The 15,594-nt window shown below is 40.4% G+C and overlaps 1 protein-coding gene across 17 annotated transcripts in view; it reads left to right on the forward strand.

Annotated features, from left to right (window-relative positions):
- The window catches only part of LOC110975339 (potassium voltage-gated channel subfamily KQT member 1-like), a 160,288-nt gene that overhangs the window by 121,310 nt on the left and 23,384 nt on the right, over positions 1 to 15,594 (forward strand). For all 17 annotated transcript variants that reach the window (XM_022227748.2, XM_022227747.2, XM_087133411.1 and 14 more), the window contains one exon: positions 10,598 to 10,724. In XM_022227748.2, coding sequence (XP_022083440.2) covers positions 10,598 to 10,724 — 127 coding nt within the window. The remainder of the gene's footprint in view (positions 1 to 10,597; positions 10,725 to 15,594) is intronic.

A 15,594-nucleotide genomic window follows, 5' to 3' on the forward strand; every position in this document is an offset into this window, starting at 1 on the left:
TTGGCAGATGCTTCTCAGTGAGTCTCTGTGCTCTCAATCATCCTGAGAAGGACAATCCATAAAGTTTAGATCAATAAACCGTGAGGGTAATTACAGGCTACTAGAAACGATGACGGCCAGTTATGATAACGGCCATGGCTGGTCGGCCTTTAATTTCCAGTTACCCCGTTCGGCTTCTTGACAGACAGCTGGTTGGGTCTCTCCGTCTGCGGCTGCGATATTGACGCTGATATTGATGCAGCCGTTCGTCAATCCTTGCCCAGTTCTCAATTATTTCTGTCCGAGACTGGCTTTAGCAGTGCCGAAGCTGGATTTTGCACAGATCACTTTAAGCAGTTCAACAGACAGCTGTGTGAGCACAGGGTAATTGCCCTCACATTAAAATCAAAAGTGTTATTTTCAGAATGAGAATAGTCCAAGTTCCCCCAAAGATGGGATTCCCAGTAGAGTGCACCAACGTGCTCTTTTCTTGACAAGGCCACTTGAAGAGAACAAAGTTTTTCATGCAGTCTGAAGTGTCACACACATGTAATCTGTCCACAAAATACGTCAAATCTGGTGCAGAAACTAGGCCCAATGCATGTATGTCGCTCTATGGTGTCAATGAAGAGACGCACCCAATTGTCACATTCACATTGAAGAACACCTGGGGCTGTATTGTGGGTATACATGTACAGCCCCCTCGACATTAAAGAGTTTTGTAAATGAGCGACATGGAATTGATATCAACCGTTTAAAATGTATGCATGGCTTGAATATGATTCTGCTGATTTGTGGGAGGAGAAAGTTCCATTTCAGTTCTACAAATGTTTGGTTTCAGCACACCAGAACTGTTGCTATTCAGAACAAGTCTTGGCAATTTAATGACAATGATGCTGTGAATGTAAAGCTGTGACCTCACAGTGATACAGATTTCTTGATATTCTAATCATTTCTATAATTCAGATTGTGATTCTCGTAGTCCAACCATTTTACCTTTTTTTTTTATACAGGCACGCACAAAATGGGCGTGGGTGTTCCCTGTGCTTGTGTATTAGGGTCAGCGAATATAAAGTGTATATTAAAACATTATAATTGTGGAGCGCTCCAAGAAATTGTTATATAGAGTTTATTTGAGTTCTCTAGCTAATTAGAAATCAGGTGTCACATTTAGACAAGGTGTGATGTTACATTACATGCATTGATCAGCTTTATAAGAAGTGTAGAGAGGACTTGAATTGAAGTCTAAAATCCAATGTAGACATTGATGAATCAGGTGTAATGCACACTGAAAGAAGAACCCTCAAGTTGTAGACAATCGTTTAAAAGAAAATGTTTAGGAAATGTAACCTGAGACTAAAACGACTTCGCATCGAATGTGTGTTTGTACAGTAAGCTCGCAGGCCCGCGATATATGGGACAGTTGATGGTGATGAGAAGTTTTCATGATGGGGGAACCATGCTATTAGCGTGCCCTGTCATGTCATGTTGCTATTGCATCATGGTAACGAGCATGCCTTGAGCAGACTTGAAAAATTACGCGGGTGCCGGCTGCAAAAGTGCAGGGGACAGAAGGGCGTAATGGGAGACAGCAGAACCAGTGAAAATGTGCAAATTTGTGCTGATGATAATGTGAATAATTCTGAAATTGTGAAATTCTGAAATTTATTTAATAAAAACGGTAACATTTTTGTTCTAAAAACATTACTGTATAACCAGTAAGGGGTTTGTTTCATACCCATGCACTATCAGCATGCAAATTTGCTTCGGACAAAAAATCATAGCTGATGTTTGGTCACTAATATATTTTTCCTGGTGGTATTTACTGCTTGACAGCTTCGTCTCTATTTGGCAGTGATGTGTGTGTCCATCAGGAGGGTACTTTGCTTCATTTCCATCACCTCGGCTCAGGAGGCCTTGTTGGTAGCTGCCATGGCATGGTCCCCAGATTGCAACATACATGTACTATAAAGTTTGATGCTTCCTGCAGAGAAGCGACTCAAGGAATGCCTCTGTTAGCTCATTGACCAAAGGGAAATTGTAGCAGACAATTCGTCTGTAAATGCACTCTACTATTAAATGCCAATTCTTCTATTGCTTTTCAGTAATCAAGGTTGCCCAGACATTGTGGAAACATTCAGATTTAAATAATTCACAGGCAGTTAATTTCTGCTTTGTAGCTTCATGTTTAGTTCCAGCGTGCACGAGTGACATATCATTGAGCAAGGGGGGAGGCATCTATCAGCAAGTATGCTTCTCCCAAATTCTCAATCGCTGATGAAGCCGTGATAAAACAGTCGACACCTTAAAAACAGTCTCTATTTCAAAGCCCCAGTGCGTTGTTTCCCTGTGTCCTATTGACTGAATGAAATTACAGTCAGCGGTCAACCTTTAAAATCCCAGATACAGTTGCTATGGCAACTGTTTGCATCATTCGGCGATTTCCTGAGGGGCAGGTTGAATGATGAAAATCTATTCAATTCGCCGGCGAAAGTGCACCGGCTGCCGACAGTTCATTTGTTACAGCTCATGAAACTGAACACTGAGTTTGTTTGTTAATGGGAAACGGTGCCCTTGTCACTGAAAACGAAGTCAAAATAACATTGGAGGTAGTTTTGCAGAATCGCAGACAACATGGCTGCAGTTGTGGGCACATTTTTGTTACAAGATGCCAAACTTTAAAACAAGATAACCCTTACCCTTGCCCCAAAATGCCAAAAAACTGTTTTCCAAAAAAGGGGACTGCCTTGTGTGGACGTGGCCTGTGTGGACCTCGTTTGTTCCTTGGTCCAACCACGATGATGTGTAAGGCTTGCACACCATCACCAGTTTAATGCTTATCTGGACAATAACATAAGGCCCTTCACATCAAATCTGTTTTTGGTCATTAGAAAATTTAGTAGGAAAGTTCCTCATGTGCCACACATGTGTTTCAGAGAATGCCAACTACATTGTAAATGGCTCAGTGGATACCTGTGTTTCACCATGGAAAACAGTGTTATAAATCGACAGGATAAAATGAACATGTGAACATACACGTATGCTGTACTCAATTGTTGTGCAAAACATCTAGAGCTAATTTTTGGGGTGGGGGTTCAAATTTTACTTTATAAATTGCAATGTTCAAAGAATTTGCCTCTGAAGCTGTGGGCTGTTTGAAACTTAGATTTCCAGCCCTTCTCAGAAAGATGGAAGAAGGAAATTATTGTCTTCGCTTGGAGAGCTTTCCATAATGAATGACCTCTTTTGTATCCAATTTCCTCGGACAAGTAATTCCCCCTGATAAATCTCATGCAAGTGCATCCTGTGTATGGGATTGTTATCAAATGAAATTTAATGACGGTTTCATCCTCATAGATAGACCCTTTTTCTCCGTGCTAATAGAACCATTTATTAAAGGCAAATACATGTTGCCATGCCGGCAAGCCTTTTATGTCTGGTAATGTGATTGTTATCTTTAGTCTAAGCTTCTGGAAGGGAAGTGGGTAGCCATAAAAAATGTGGTCATTTGTCAAAAATGTTTGTGGGATTTTCCTCCCATTTGGTTTGTGAATCTTGGACATTAGTAGCTGGCAACTCCAATTTGCTGCCTGCATCCTTGGGGAAATTTCCCCTTTGTCAGCACTGCTTTTCCAAGGAGGAGAGACATCCTGAAAATGTATATATTCTTTGAGAAAATAATCCATCTTGAAGTCACTTTTTATTTGATAAATTTACTAACAAATGAAGTTTTACAGATTGCCTCATAAAGAGAAGATCATCGAGAAAAAAAAGAGAATATGTGTTTCAGGATGGAAGTGCAGTATTAAGGTGACACGTGTTCGTTCCTCTGTTGAAACAAGTATCAGTTATTATGCATTTTTAGGTAATTTGTTTATTAGGATCATTTTACATTTTCACACTTTCATATTACAAACTCACTATGCAACTGTTTTATTCATATGGGGGAGATTTTTAATTTTAAGAAGCAAAATTACAATTACATTGCAGATTTGAACAGCAGCCGTGAAATCATGGTTTGGGATTTGTGGTTTGTTCAGTTAAGCATCAACAGGTGTTTGTGCAACAACAGGTGGTTTAAGCTGGAAAGCTCCTTCCACAAAATTAATGATTCCCAGGCCAATCTAAACACTTATGCATCTCGACAGCTGTTCTGGTACAGTAGATCAGAAGTACAAATTTGTGCATCAGTGAAGCATACTAACATTTTTAAAGCAAATCACATGATTAAGCCAATTATTTCTAAATTTAAGATCCTCAACCCATAGTCTCTAGTGTAATAAGCGTTAACAACTGTCGGCCAATCTCCATTTTGCCATTTGTCTAAAAGATTCTTGAAAGTGCAGTTCTTAGTACATTATATACACATTGCCATGAACACAACTTGATTCCTGCCCGTCAATCTGGTTTCAGACCGTTGGTTTTGACAGAGACCACTTTCCATGGGATGATCTGACTGTCTTAACACTATAGATCATAGGCAAATGACAAGGGTTTGTTTGTATTAACCTAAATGAGGCTTTTAATTCAGTTGATCATGCCATCCTCTTGAAAAAGCTGCATAACTCGAATTTGTCCAGGTCAGTTATAAACTGGTTTGCATCTTACCTGTAACTAATCTTAAACAATCAGTGCGCATTGACAGGGTCAAATCGGATTCTCTCCCACTCATTACTGATGTCCCACAATGTTCAATTCTTGGACCTCTCCTGTTTATTCTGTACACTACGGCCATTACCTCTGTCATTCCTGTGGACTGCAAATTACATATGTACCCCGAGGACTGCACAATTATGTATAGTTCATCCTCTTCTGCAGAGGAGATCCAGTCTAACCTTAATTAGGCTGTGGTCAGAATAAACAGTTGGGCCATGAGAAATAAAGTGAGCATTAATCCCTCTAAAACTAAGGCCATACTCATTGGGTCAAAACATAAAGTTGCTTCAAATTGCTTGAACATATTTATCAGTGGCTCTTTACTTAGTGGAGGAGGTCAGCACATTCAAATGCTTCAGGAGGCGTTGTCATTGATGAAACACTGACTCGGTCTCCTCGTGTTGATTATGTTTACAAGTCAGTCTGTGCAAATTATGCATGATAAATAGAATTTGGCTTTGTATTCCCAGAAACAGTCCTCGCACTCTGGTTAAGTGTCTGGTTCTGCCTTAAACTTGATTACTGTTGCATAATACAGGGGGGCTGATATGAAAGTCACAAGTCATAACATACTCCGCATATTGCTTAAAAGAGCAGACTGATTTTTGGGTGTCCAGTTACCACTTCATCTGCGGATATGTTTAAAGCCCTAAATTGGCTCTCTTTTTCAAAGAGGATCAATTATAGGAAAGGTATTCTTGTCTTTAAATGTTTAAACACCGTGGCTTCTGACTCCATGGTAGATTTCTTTTCCTATTTTGCACATTACAAAGTCACTAGGCACAGTGCCACTCTAAAACTTCCCATTGCCTAAACAGATTACTACATTCACAGATTTGCAGTCACTCGTGCAACTTGACGATTTGGAAGCCTCTTCCTGCCCAGTTAAAGAGTGATACGTTCCTTTCCTAATTTTCAGAAAGATCTGTTAACATATTTTTATGAACATGCTTCATCTTTCTGTAATATGTTAAGATTTTAGAACCTTATTTTTATGGTCTATAAGTTTCTTTTTAATTTTTGTGTTCTTGCTGTGTATTGTTTCTCTCGTTTGTCTCTTGTTAGTCCTTGTTATATGCTCTTACCTTTCGATCTTGTCCATTTTGAGTTTCTAAATTGTAATAAAGTTACCTTTATATTGTGGTTTAGCTATTTATCATTAATTCATTCTGAAATAGCATGACTTTGCTCCTGTTTTAACCCTGTTCCTAATTGGTTTTTATTTCATCTTTTGTTTTAATTTCTATTTTAATTTTGAAATCAGTGCTTGTATGTTTAAAATGCAAGGCCCCCATGAAAACCAGCTCGGACTGTTTGGGCTACCTGGATTTATAAAGGAAGGAATCAATCAATCAATAAATAAATAAAAATAAATGGCACTTGATGTTTGTTATTGATATGAGCTGGACCATACAAAAAAAATTGCACTTCTCACAAAAACAAGGATGAAACCTGGAACTGAAAAATATTTACCAAAAACTGTTACCTGAAGGTCTTCTATTCCAATACATCTGGACATACAAAGTTAATCAATAAAGAATATAAAACAATCTAAATGAAATAAAAACATGTTAATTTGGGTAACAACAGGTGCAAAAGTCCCCAAAAAACATTGCGATGAAATGCAGCAACAGCTAAGATGTTTACAAGAAAACTAATTCAATGGAATTAAGCAGTTAAAATGCCGAGGATTAGGTAACTAAATGTGCTCCCATCGTGAATCTAACTGTACATGTAGTTGTGATAAAGTATGTAGGCATCATCAGCTATAAAGAAGACATATTTGAAGAGGAAGTCAGATTCTTTAACCTTAAGGCAGGATTGAAATTTATGCCAAGAGAGTTGATCATTATTCCAAGTTATGTAAGGCAGTCTTGCTGTATGACAGTCCTACTGCAGAAGTCCCCCTAGACCACATCCCTCTACTTGACTTGCACTGAATTACACAGACTTCAATTTGGACCTCCTTGGGGTTCTTCTGTTTCTTGGAATATCTCCGCTCCGTGGCAAAGTCTGGAACTTTAATCAGAATCAAGAAATTGGTATGAAGTGGGAGCTGCAGTGCACTCTCACCTGGCACACATTCAAGAAGCAATGCTGATATTTACAAGTGCCACAAGAACCTGCTGTTGAAGGGAGGTTAGGTTACCTATTTGTTACCCTTACCACATGATGTTAGTTTTCCAATGAAAACAAATCCAAAAGGAAACACTGGCCTACTTATAACTTTGCTACCTGATATTATACAAAAAAATTATGTGGTTCCAATTGATAATTTAGTGCATGCTGTATGCAACCACTCGTTGGCCAAGGATATATTGATACATATTCATAGAGCCTGTCTTAGACTATTCAACTATGAGTTCAGAAATTTGATGCAGTGTGAGTTCCGGCCACCTCATTTTGACCAGTACATCTACCTCATTTTGACCAGTACATCTCAACAAAGGTCCAAAACAATAGGCAATACTTGCGTCCTGAATAATGTTACAATCTGTCACTTTTAAAGCCTGAAATCACCACATTGTTGGACAAGGGACAAGTGAAGGTATACTTATAGACCCCAACAGAATGTAGCAAGAGCCACTGTGTTCAATATGAGACGTGCAGTTTTATTTAAACAGGAACTACCCATTGATTGGCCAATGTGAAAATTGGAAAAACACTGATTTTTTTCTATTACCAAGCACTAATTTGACTCCATAAACAGAAAAGAAAGGCAAGCACTTTTCGTAAAATGTTTACTGGCTGTTACAAAACTGCATTTGAACAGAAAATCACCTGTACCAACAGAGGAAAATTGCAGTAGTTTACCTCTGGAACTACAGGTAGTCTTGTGTTTTTCATAACATTTATATCCCACAGCAGCAGAGTCAGCTGTCATATTTTGATATGTCAAACACTATTAGTCAAGCGTAAATTTACACAATTTTTCACTGTGCAACCATGTGAAAAGCTTGGCGGCTGCAGTTGGGCTTCTGTGTCACTGCCTCCTGAAAGGGACAATCAGTGCTTTTTCTCCTCCAACCCCCACAAGAATTCAACAGCAATCCTTAACTGACGAATTGCGGGAAACCAGAGAGATATGGATGTGTACGGGATGCAAAAATGCCCTTTGTGATTAATGAGATTTGGCAGGCTGGGGGGGGGTGGGTGGGTGGGGGAGGGAGCCCTTTGTAAGCTTGAACAAAAACCCTTCCCACTCACGATCGTGCTGGACCTCTGATGTGTTGTGATGGTAATGAGTGCACAGTGTTGTGATGGTAATCTACTTATTCAAGATAAACTAGTCAAGCATGCAGCGTTCGCACGTGCGCTTGCACGTAGTTGAAGCTAGCCGTAGGAATACATATGATCACCGTGGCCAAGGCGGTCCACACGTGGTGGTATTGTTTACATTTAGTCACATGGGTGAAAAAGCTCTATACACGCTTTCATAATTTGTGCTGCTACCAGGTGCCCCCTCCCTTTTTTACAACATTTATTTCAACTCAATCTTGTCTCCTGTCAGGACAAAACATAGCCAATTTCTGTGTCTCGAGGATGCCTCATTTCATTTATTAGTTCCCCTGTCGTGGACAAGATGGCTTGTTTTTTGGAGATTGTTGAATGTGCATCCGTGCTTCTCGCGTGATATGGCCAAACTTTTTTTAACCATGCAGTTCCCCTGTTGACCATTTCTGGACAGCATGAGGCCCCTTGTTGCATCACTAACTTACCCTCTCCTCTTCGGCCAGGAGCGTCAACACCAGTTGCCCTAATTCACAGATGACATGATCAGATCTCTTTGTTTCCATTCCAAACCTTATGTGAATAATTTTTGTCCAACCATGGAGGATCACACAGATCATGCATTCGTTAAATTATATTTCCCAGAGTGGATCCAGAACCAGATGCTCAGTGGGGCAGATATTTTTTGTACAACCCTTGTGGTCTTTGTGAGGGGTAAGGCCACATTTTGGGGCACCACTTTATTGCTTCTTTCTCTCAGTTCTTTTTTCAAAACAAAAAAACAAAAAGAAAATGTATTTTTGATCCTTTTTAGGGGGATAAGGCCATGGCCCCCAATAGCATGTCCCCCTAAATCCGCTAATGTCTATTTCATTTTACTGGTAAAATAGGCTTGTAAAGTGTCTTAGCATTCATTCATATGAACCCATTAGTTTCAATGGATATTGTAACAAAACCCCTTGAAGGATTCTGCCAAGATAAGAATTTCAGTAATAAGATCAACGACTCGTATTAAAACTAAGACCTGAAATAATTGATTAACTTACCTTGCCACACAAAAGGTTTTGGTGACTTTCTATATAAGAGGACAAATGACAAAGTTTAAAGAAGAATACAAGGGAATACGGACATTAAAAAAATGAATGAAATTACTGAGCCAGTGACTTCCTGCCCCTTAAAAAGGGTGCAGTGAAGCTGTGCAACCTAGATGTTTCTCCACATGAGCCAATAGGTAGAAATAGATGAAATGACCTGAAAATCAGCCTGGATTTGGGCAATGCCCCCCTCGAATACAAGGACGTACAAGTCAGAGCAAAAGGATATGGCTGGAATGGATCGACCCAGGTCTGGAAAAAGCTAATACTTACATATGGGACCAAAAGAAGATAGTATACAAATAATGAATATTTATGAGTCCAATGGTGAGAAAAAAGTCATGAGGTGACAGATGACATGTTTCACTCCGTGAAGTGAAGCCAAATGGAGCTGAACATTTCATCTGACATCTTCATCTAGACATTTTTGTAACAATATTACACAATGCATATAAAGTCCTTACCCATCCCAGCCCGGACCACGAGAGACCAAGAAGTTTAATTGACGTTCAGTACGTCTTTGGTACTCAGGTTGCTTAATCCCTCCATATATTAACACAGTCTTGTCTTCTGTCACTGACGTGGTCAACATGCTATTTTGACTGTACTATAAGCCCTGTCCTTTTTATAGCTGTTTACTTGTAGTCAATGTTTTGGCCTCACACACAGTGCTTATATGCCTTGTTTTTCAGTTCTCTTGCATCTATTTGTGGATATTTTCTTCCTGTTTGCATGCCAGCATCAGACGGCTAAATGGTTTTTGAGCTGTTGGTTGCCGTGGTATTGAAATCCATTAGATTGAGTCAGAAGCTCTGCGTCAGGCAGATTCCCGTTGATTGGCCTGCTCTTGACGTGATTTTCTTTTGCCCCACTTTGCCGGCGATGACAGGACAAGGATTTGACTGAAGTCAGTCCCTAATGTCATCTCACTAATGACTGATGTTTCTAGTGTATGTCCTTTGCATTTCGAAAAAATTTAAACTATAGGTCAACCAAAACTCTCTAGGGCATGTGAAAATTCCTATTTAGATTAAAGAAATGAGGACTGTTAGCTCAAATGGCAAATGCCTCTAAAGAAGATTGTCCAATTTTCTAGTGAAAGAGTCACCACTCTGCATTGATCTTCAAAGTACAGTAGGCTTATACGGTTTCGAAAGGTTCTGCACAGGTGTCTTTGAATTTTTAACCCGTGCATAATCTTGTCCCTTTTATGTCCCTTTTCTAGTTATAAATTTCTTTGCCTTAATGAAAAAGGCACCAAATGGATTCCCCTCTTCAACTGAATTACAGTTGCCAGTGCTGCTGCGGAATGAAGGAAGTGCTGAAGTTGAACCCGACCCCACAAACAAGAGGAAAAACTTCGCATTATCTACACAATGCAGCACTGTCTGTAACACTGGTGTGAATGCTGCCAGAGTATTCTTGCAACAGTTGACTGCCGCAGAGACATTCAGGGCAGAAAGTTCACATTTTCAGCTATTGCAGTAATTTTTAATAATAATGTTGTAAAGGATATAGTTTGCGTTTGGTCCTTTTTCCTATTTGCTGCCATGGTAACAATTTGCTGTATGAGATACATGACATGCCAGAAAATGATTAAGAAGGCTATTTTTTTGTTATTTTCTCTCTTTTGGCAGGAACTCATAATTGTATTAACTCTTACTGTTGAGTGCATCTTAAGAATATGGTCGGCGGGCTGCAGGAGTCGATACCAAGGGCATTATGGGAGACTTCGTTTTATAAGACGACCCCTGTGTATTTTAGGTGAGTGTGAGCAGGGGGGCATTAGAGGGATTATACTCATGGGGGGGTGTTGAGCAGAGCTGATAGGCCTCAAAAAGGCTGATAGAACTCCCCTGAGAGCAAGTGTCGGCATGCCTGCTAGTGCTTGTTCTCTTTACCCTGTTTTTTTTTTTTTAAAGACTTGATCCAAGGTTAGAATTGTTCATTCTTTCCGAGGTCTTAAGACAACTTAACCTGGAATTTTTTATCAGTGTTAGAAATGGGCTGTATTTCAGCCGGCCCCGCTCTTGCTAATTTCCGGCTCTAAGAAAAAACTTTGGTATACACATGTATGAAGGCAAAATTCAGCAAAACACTCTCCACTATGAATGATTGCCCCTCTGAATGTTACCGCCATCTACTGCATGTCAGCCTACTTATCAGAAGATATCGCTAATAAAAGAAATTTATGCACCAGAGAAGGTGGGACACAATATCACCTCAAGGCACTACAAAGAACTGTGAAAAGATTAAAGTCTTGAGGGAAAATATGAAACATTCAGGACTAATTGGCATAGGTCACATCGTGTTAGCGAGAACTCGTTGATAAAAATGATGTAGCCTAGCCCAGAAGAGAATGGGACAAACATGCAAAAAGATTTTGCAAATAAGACACTACTACACAATCCACTGCATTTGATTTGCTTTCCGAATCTCAATGTATGTGACATTTGGCTTCTTCGGGGTTGTGTCCGCTACAGTATGGCAAACAAAAAAGAAATCACACAACTCCGATTGCATGTTTTTTCATTGCAAAAAAAAGAAATGAATCAATTGGGAGGCGTAGCCAGCATGTTTGTCTGAACGTCTGTGTCAACAAGCCGGGCATTTCTTCATCATTTTGTAGTATTTGCGAATTTATTTTTTTTTCCCACCTGCACGGAGCAATCCTGTCAAAAGGACTCTTCAAATCTTGATTCAAACTCACGACAGCTTGTCCATTTCTGAAAGCCTGCACGACCGAGTGCAGATAATGAGACACTACACGCATCCAATAGTTTCTTCTTTTTCTTTCTTGTCCCAAAAGAGGGGCATATTTACATCTGGCAAGGAGCGTGTGCACAAGACAATCCGGCGCACCGGCTGTCATTGTAGGGCTGTCGCGTCCATTTGTGGATTGGCCCTCGGTCTGGCAATGTTGCCTGACAGGGCTTTATCTAGGGCCAGCCGGGTATTATTGTGCACCTGAGTGTCTCAAATGCCGAGAGAATTAAGATTTCATGAAAGGAGAGCCTTTACTTATTCGAAATGCAAACAAGCTGTGGCATGTGCAGGTTCAAGCCAAGTCGTTCAGTCACAGCAGTGAACAAATCAAACTGAGTCCCACTTCATGGCAGGCCGACAAAACTTGGCCAGTTTAGTCTACTTCCTTAATTTGATAGTAATAAGGTTTTCTAAATAACTCACTGAGTATGAGCCATGAGTCACTTTCATCACTCACTGTGTTGATGCTCTGATCTGAGCAAAACTCAACAGACTTTTGTATGTCTTGAATGACCTTCTTGCATACTAAGTCTTGTTGAATGAGTGTGGTATAATTTGCTCTGATGATTTTTGAGATGAGAGAATTGAAAACTCTGCCATCTTCTTTGTACGCAGCCCAGTGCTTAGTATGAAATTTGATTCGGGGACAAAATACACCTAAAATCTGTGTTGAGCTCAGTGCGTGTATCCATGGCTGGTATTCAAAAAGATGAATTTGTCTGTGCTCTTCAATGAACTCAAACACACCGGCCAGTGCAAGATTTGGTGTGTCCCTAGGCACTAGTGTTTGGTATGGTTTCACTGTACAGGTAAGCACCTAAGCCTTGCATTTCATGTCGAAATCAAGAGCCAAGGCCACACGGACGGCTCTAAAACCTCTTAGCTCCGTGTACTCCAGACCAATTAACTTTACATGTAAATGTTATGCCTGTGTGTGTGCAGCTTTGTCAGCATCAGTTGGTCAAATAATAACTTTTAATGGGCAGATTTCTGCTATTATTTCCATACTGTAAATTGATTTTTATTAGTAATGAATTGCTTGATATAAACATGCATACATGTTTAAACCACTCCACCTTGGAGGACTTGTAAACACACAACGTGTGGGGCGTGCTGTGGCATTTTTGTAGGCCCTCAAATTTGTGGCCGGCTCTGAGTTGTTTTTAGCTGGCCCGAGGTACAGTGCCTATTGCACCTATTCTGATAATCCCATCCTGGCATCGACAGACAGTTTTTTCCTGTACCAAGGTGCCAGAATGTCCGGAAACTGTTGTTTGCTCCAAAAATTGGCATATTTCTTGTTTCTGGTTATTATTGCACTGCACAATTAAAAGGTCCCGCTCGGTACCTCTTCATTCCGGTCTAAGACGTTATGAAAACATTATCTCTTCTATTCCAGTCAATGCCATTGAAGGCCTCTATGACGTTAACTCAGCCTTCGACTTCAGTCAGTCAACATGCGTTCAGTCTTCTCTAAACCCATTAGCTAAACATTGCGTTTAATTCTTCAGCATTGACATATTTTTTTGTTCTGGGTAGTTGGGTTTTTCTTAAAATAAATGTGACTCAAATATTGTGACTTAACCAAAGGCCAGATAGGCCCCTGGTCACAGTGTGACTAAGCAGGCACAATCGATAGGACGGGTAGCATATTAGCCGTGCTCAATTGAGTCCCAGTCTCCAAAAGTGCATCACCGAAGCATTACAGAGAAACCTAACCCTTTCCGCCTGTGTACCCACACCCATCAGAATGGCGCCTTGCACGCAAATAACTCACCCCTATTGCTTTTTAAGCACAATCCCCTTTCACCCTTACATCGTCTTGCCTATCCTCTTTCTATCATATTTCCCTCTTTAAAATAGTTACTCTTTTAAAAACAGGTGTGTTTCAAAAAGGAAAGAAAAACCCTTTACACAAACAGCAGGCTGAGGAGGGACACTCTAGCCAGCATGGAAGGTATAACATCGATTTGGGTAAATGACATCTCTCGGTTTGCTTGATCGAGTTTCCAGTGCCACCCCCTCAGGGCACAGCAGAGCAGAGTATCGGAGTGGCACCCAGGAATTCTACCTCTCACATCTCTGTACCTCTTTTCCTCCTCGTGCGTGGATTTTTTCCCTTCTTTTCCAATCCTCTCATCTTAACAAAGTTAGTCCTCTCTTGGTTTGGTTCCCGTTGGCCGATTGCATCTCTCCAGCCTTCGTGATTGAGTTGCGAGTTGGCCGCAGGGTTCATATTGGCTGAGAGCTGCATAGCAGTGGCCACTCGTCTCTCCCTATTCCTTGTCATTTTTCTCTCTCTGTCTCTCTCTCGTTTTTTTTTTAAATTTTTTTGGGGTTGGTAATACATTATTCTCCATGGAATATTTTCATGTAAATTCATGTCTGGACTCTCAAAGTGCTTTGTCATTGCCCCGAAGAAACCTGGCAAAATTCAATACATGTGAGCCGGAGCTTTATACGGACAGGCCCATTTATTTATGTAAGATACGTGTATCCCTTGCAGCATAAACCCAAAGATTTTCTTCCTGTTAAAACATTACAATGGCAAAGCAAGCCAAACTGACGGGAGATTATGTGCAAAATCTATTATGTAAGGTGTACATATTGGGTCTGAAAGTTTGAATGTCTTGAGTTTGACGAAGTTGACATGGTGAATAGCCTGGACATGATTTCCCTACAAAAAGAGAAAGCTTGTTTGGGTGGATGTATTATTGGAGATAAAATTTGATTCTGGCAGGCATAATCTAAGATCACATCTGAGCCAGAAATCACGTCCAGGATTATAATGCAGTTTGGGTCGAGTGGCCAGACATTGGGTGTCATTTTGGAAAGGCACTAACACAGGATATGTTATTGCTGACTTGGATGTGATTCAGGTGATTTGAATGTAGACATTAGTCCCTACCAAAATGACAGCCAGGCAAGTCGCCTTTCCATTTTTGTAGGAAAATCACATCTAGGCCATTCACAGTGTGAAGGGGAAACAAGAGAATCCAATTCTGATTTGGTTTAAAATTTCCAAGCATTCAGAATACAGGCAAACAGGTAGTTTGAACAAAAAGTGATCATTAAAAGCCAAATAGGAAACTTAGCCTAGTTCACTTTTCAATTATCCTGTCCTCCATTCTTCACCTGTCCTCATCTGCCACCTGTTGGAGGATTGAGGACTGTTCTTAATGATAAATGTATCTAAGAAACTGTCTGAAGGAAGATTTGAACCTGTGACCTCTGGTACCTTGCTCTACCATGTGAGCTCTCCGGCCCTGAATTCTCAATTCAGATTGGTCGATCCTTCAACAAACAGTGTGATATATAACTGTATTGCACAGTTTATATCTAACCCTGCGTAATGTGCTGTTCTAGCTCAACACCTTGTGCTGTTTTTACACTAAAAGCAAAGATGTCGTGTTTGCACGCACAGGCCCCAATAATATCTTTTCTGCATGTCACGTCTGCTTGAAGATAAGTTCGTTATTACGCTCAGACTTGTGGAGCACGTAGGGAGACACAGAATAGCATAGTACCTCTGTGTCCTGCGCACCCGACACACTACATGTTCATTATTCTGTGTTCCACTCGCGCGTGTGTGGTTAATAAAGTATTTACAAAGAGAAAGACATAGTGGAGGCCCCCACCTAAGAATTGTAGCTGAATCCAGCGCCAGTCCTTTCACAAGTCCTCTCTCAAGACCAGTCATAAACGGGGTGAACAGTGACAAAGGAATGCTTTAGTCACTGTCCATCTGAACAGCTTGTGAGTTGGTTTAAGACTGAATGACTTGTGATGGACTTGCACGGACTTGTGAAAGTTGTGATGGACTCGATTGCAAACCCCCTCCCCAAGAAAAACTGCTGCGGTGACTTTC

The sequence above is a fragment of the Acanthaster planci genome, linkage group LG02 (assembly GCF_054643075.1).
Source record: "Acanthaster planci isolate LZ-2023a linkage group LG02, COTS_SCS, whole genome shotgun sequence".
Classification (NCBI taxonomy): Eukaryota; Metazoa; Echinodermata; class Asteroidea; order Valvatida; family Acanthasteridae; genus Acanthaster; species Acanthaster planci.